The sequence below is a fragment of the Passer montanus genome, unplaced genomic scaffold (assembly GCF_014805655.1).
Source record: "Passer montanus isolate IOZ18808 unplaced genomic scaffold, ASM1480565v1 scaffold1488, whole genome shotgun sequence".
Lineage (NCBI taxonomy): Eukaryota > Metazoa > Chordata > Aves > Passeriformes > Passeridae > Passer > Passer montanus.
Window position 1 is genome coordinate 1 of NW_024361918.1, and position 4018 is coordinate 4018.

At 56.3% G+C, this 4018-nt stretch overlaps 1 protein-coding gene across 1 annotated transcript; it reads left to right on the plus strand.

Annotated features, from left to right (window-relative positions):
* Positions 1 to 105: 105 nt before the first annotated feature.
* On the plus strand, positions 106 to 3267 carry LOC120498406 (structural maintenance of chromosomes protein 1A-like; the record flags this gene model as incomplete). The annotated part of the gene is made up of 3 exons (XM_039701067.1): positions 106 to 171; positions 1925 to 2070; positions 3081 to 3267. Coding segments are annotated over exons 1-3 (399 nt in total), but the record flags the coding sequence as incomplete, so codon positions are not given.
* Between the last annotated feature and the right edge of the window lie 751 nt (positions 3268 to 4018).

A 4018-nucleotide genomic window follows, 5' to 3' on the forward strand; every position in this document is an offset into this window, starting at 1 on the left:
TTCCAGAAGGTTTGGGGCTTTTTGGGTTCCTTTGGGTTCTTCTGGGGGTTTTTTTGGGTTTTTTGGGGGGTTTTTGAGGTGTTTTGGGGTCTCAGGAGGTCCATGATGAGGAGGAGCTCAGGTGGGACCAGGGAGAGAAGAGGGACAGGAGAGATCAAGAAGCTCAAGAAGGTTTGGGGCTTTTGGGGTTCTTCTGGGGTTCCTTTGGGTTCTTCTGGGGTTTTTTTTGGGTTTTTGAGGTGCTTTGGGGTCTCGGGAGGTTCCTGGTGGAGAAAACCTGAGGTGTGACCAGGGAGGTCACAGGAGAGATGGAGGAGCTCCAGAAGGATTGGATTTTTTGGGTTCCTCTGAGGTTTTTTTTTGGTTTTTTTGGGTTTTATTGGGGGTTTTGAGGTGTTTTGGGGTCTTGGGTTGCTCAAGGTGGAGAAGACCCAAGGTGGGAGCAGGGAGAGCACAAGGACAGGTGAGATGGAGGAGCTCCGGAAGGTTTGGGGCTTTTGGGTTCCTTTGGGTTCTTCTGGGGTTTTTTGGGGATTTTTTTGGGGTTTTTGAGGAGTTTTGGGGTCTTGGGATGCTGAAGGTGGAGAAGACCCGAGGTGGGAGCAGGGAGAGCACAAGGACAAGGCCAAGATCGAGAACCTCCAGAAGATTTGGGATTTTTTGGGGCTTTTTTGGCAGTTTCTCCCCAAAGGAGCAGCACCACATGAAGCCCATGGATAATTTTGATTTATTTTGGGTTCTTTTGCCCATTTTTGCCCATTTTTGGGTGTTTTCTCCAGGATGATCAGCGGCACATGAAGACCATCGATAATTTTGGGTTATTTTGAGTTCTTTTGTCCCTTTTTGCCCATTTTTGCCCATTTCTGGTGGTTTCTCCCCAGGATGATCAGCGGTGCATGAAGCCCATCAATAATCGTGATTTATTTTGGGTTCTTTTCTCCATTTTTTACCATTTTTGGGTGTTTTCTTCCCAGGAGGAGCAGCGGCACATGAAGCCCATGGATAATTTTGGGTTCTTTTTGGGTTCTTTTCTCCATTTTTCACCATTTTTGCCCGTTTTTGGGCGTTTTCTCCCCAGGAGGAGCAGTGGCACATGAAGCCCATTGATAATCTTGATTTATTTTGGGTTCTTTTGTCCATTTTTGACCATTTTCCCCCATTTTTGGCGGTTTCTCCCCAGGAGGAGCAGCGGCACATGAAGATCATGGATAATTTTGGGTTCTTTTGCCCATTTTTGCCCATTTTTGCCCATTTTTGCCCGTTTCTGGTGGTTTCTCCCCAGGAGGAGCAGCAGCACATGGAGCCCATGGATAATTTTGATTTATTTTTGGTTCTTTTGCCCATTTTTACCATTTTTTGGTGTTTTCTCCAGGAGGAGCAGCGGCACATGAAGATCTTTGATAATTTTGGGTTCTTTTGCCCATTTTTGCCCATTTTTGCCCATTTTTGCCCATTTCTGGTGTCCCCAGGAGGAGCAGCGGCACATGAAGCCCATGGATAATTTTGGGTTCTTTTGCCCATTTTTGCCCATTTTTACCATTTCTGGGCGTTTTCTCCCCAGGAGGAGCAGCGGCACATGAAGATCATGGATAATTTTGGGTTCTTTTGCCCATTTTTGCCCATTTTTGCCATTTCTGGGCGTTTTCTCCCCAGGAGGAGCAGCGGCACATGAAGATCTTTGATAATTTTGGGTTCTTTTGCCCATTTCTCACCATTTTTACCATTTCTGGTGGTTTCTCCCCAGGAGGAGCAGCGGCACATGAAGATCTTTGATAATTTTGGGTTTTTTTGCCCATTTTTCACCATTTTTCACCATTTTTGCCCGTTTCTGGGCGGTTTCTCCCCAGGAGGAGCAGCGGCACATGAAGCCCATTGATAATTTTGGGTTCTTTTGCCCATTTTTGCCCATTTCTGGTGTCCCCAGGAGGAGCAGCGGCACATGAAGATCATCGACGAGACCATGGCGCAGCTGCAGGACCTCAAGAACCAGCACCTGGCCAAGAAGTCGGAGGTGAACGACAAGAACCACGAGATGGACGAGATCCGCAAGAAGCTGGGCGGGGCCAACAAGTGAGGGCGGGGCCAAAGGGGCGTGGCCAAAGGGGTGTGGCCAACGACAGGGTGGGATCAATGAGGGGTGTGGCCAAAAGGGGTGTGGCCAAGTGAGGGTGGGATCAATGGGGGGTGTGGTCAAAGGGGGTGTGGCCAACAAGTGAGGGTGGGATCAATGGGGGTGTGGTCAAAGGGGTGGGGCCAATGAGGGGCGTGGTCAGAGGGCGGAGTCAATAAGTGAGGGTGGTGTCAAAGGGGGCGGGGCTAAATGAGGGTGTGGTTGGGGGCAGGGCTAAAGGGGTGGGGCCAGAAAGTGGAGAAACGGCGCTGTGGGTGTGGCCATGGTGGGCGTGTCTTTGTGTGGCGCTGTGGGTGTGTCCCCATGTCCCTGTCCCCACCGTGTCCCCGTGTCCCTGTCCCCATCTCCTGTCCCCGTGTCCCTGTCCCCCATTCTGTGTCCCCACGATATTCCTGTGTCCATGTCCCCATGTCCTTGTCCCCTACTGTGTTCCCATGTCCCCATCTCCTGTCCCCATGCCCTGTCCCCCAGGAGGGCTAAAGGGGTGGGGCCAGAAAGTGGAGAAAGGGCGCTGTGGGTGTGGCCATGGTGGGCGTGTCTTTGTGTGGCGCTGTGGGTGTGTCCCCATGTCCCTGTCCCCACCGTGTCCCCGTGTCCCTGTCCCCATCTCCTGTCCCCGTGTCCCTGTCCCCCATTCTGTGTCCCCACGATATTCCTGTGTCCATGTCCCCATGTCCTTGTCCCCTACTGTGTTCCCATGTCCCCATCTCCTGTCCCCATGCCCTGTCCCCCAGGTCCCCACCATGTCCCCGTGTCCCTGTCCCTGCCCTGTCCCCATGTCCCCATCTCCCATCCCCTGCCATGTCCCCACGGTGTCCCCACGGTGTCCCCGTGTCCCTGTCCCCATGTCCCTATCCCCATGCCCTGTCCCCATGTCCCCATGGTGTCCCCGTGTCCCTGTCCCCATGCCCTGTCCCCATGTCCCCACGGTGTCCCCGCCGTGTCCCAGGGAGATGACCCACCTGCAGAAGGAGGTGACGGCCATCGAGACCAAGCTGGAGCAGAAGCGCAGCGACCGCCACAACCTGCTGCAGGCCTGCAAGATGCAGGACATCCGGCTGCCGCTGGCCCGGGGCTCCATGGACGACATCAGCCAGGAGGAGGTGACACCTGCCACACCCCCTTGTCACCCCCGGGTCACCTTGTGCCACCCTGAGCCACCCCCTGTCACCCTGAGCCATCCCTGTGTCACCCTGTATCCCCCTGGCTGCTGCTGGCCCGGGGCTCCATGGACGACATCAGCCAGGAGGAGGTGACACCTGCCACACCCCCTTGTCCCCCCCGGGTCACCTTGTGCCACCCTGAGCCACCCCCTGTCACCCTGAGCCATCCCTGTGTCACCCTGTATCCCCCTGGCTGCCGCTGGCCCGGGGCTCCATGGACGACATCAGCCAGGAGGAGGTGACACCTGCCACACCCCGTGACATCCCCGGGTCACCCTGTGCCACCCTGAGCCACCCCTGTGTCACCCTGTATCCCCCTGGCTGCCGCTGGCCCGGGGCTCCATGGACATCAGCCAGGAGGAGGTGACACCTGCCACACCCCGTGTCACCCCTGTGCCACCCTGTGACAGCCTGAGCCACCCCCGGGTCACCCTGAGCCACCCTGTGACACCCTGAGCCACCCCCTGTCACCCTGAGCCACCCTGTGACACCCTGAGTCACCTCCATGTCACCCCATCACCCTGAACCACCCTGTATCCCCCTGGCTGCCACTGGCCCGGGGCTCCATGGACGACATCAGCCAGGAGGAGGTGACACCTGCCACACCCCCATGTCACCCTGTGTCATCCTGAGCCACCCTGTGACACCCTGAGCCACCCCCGGGTCACCCCCTGTCACCCTGTGCCACCCCTGTGTCCCCCTGGCTGCCGCTGGCCCGGGGCTC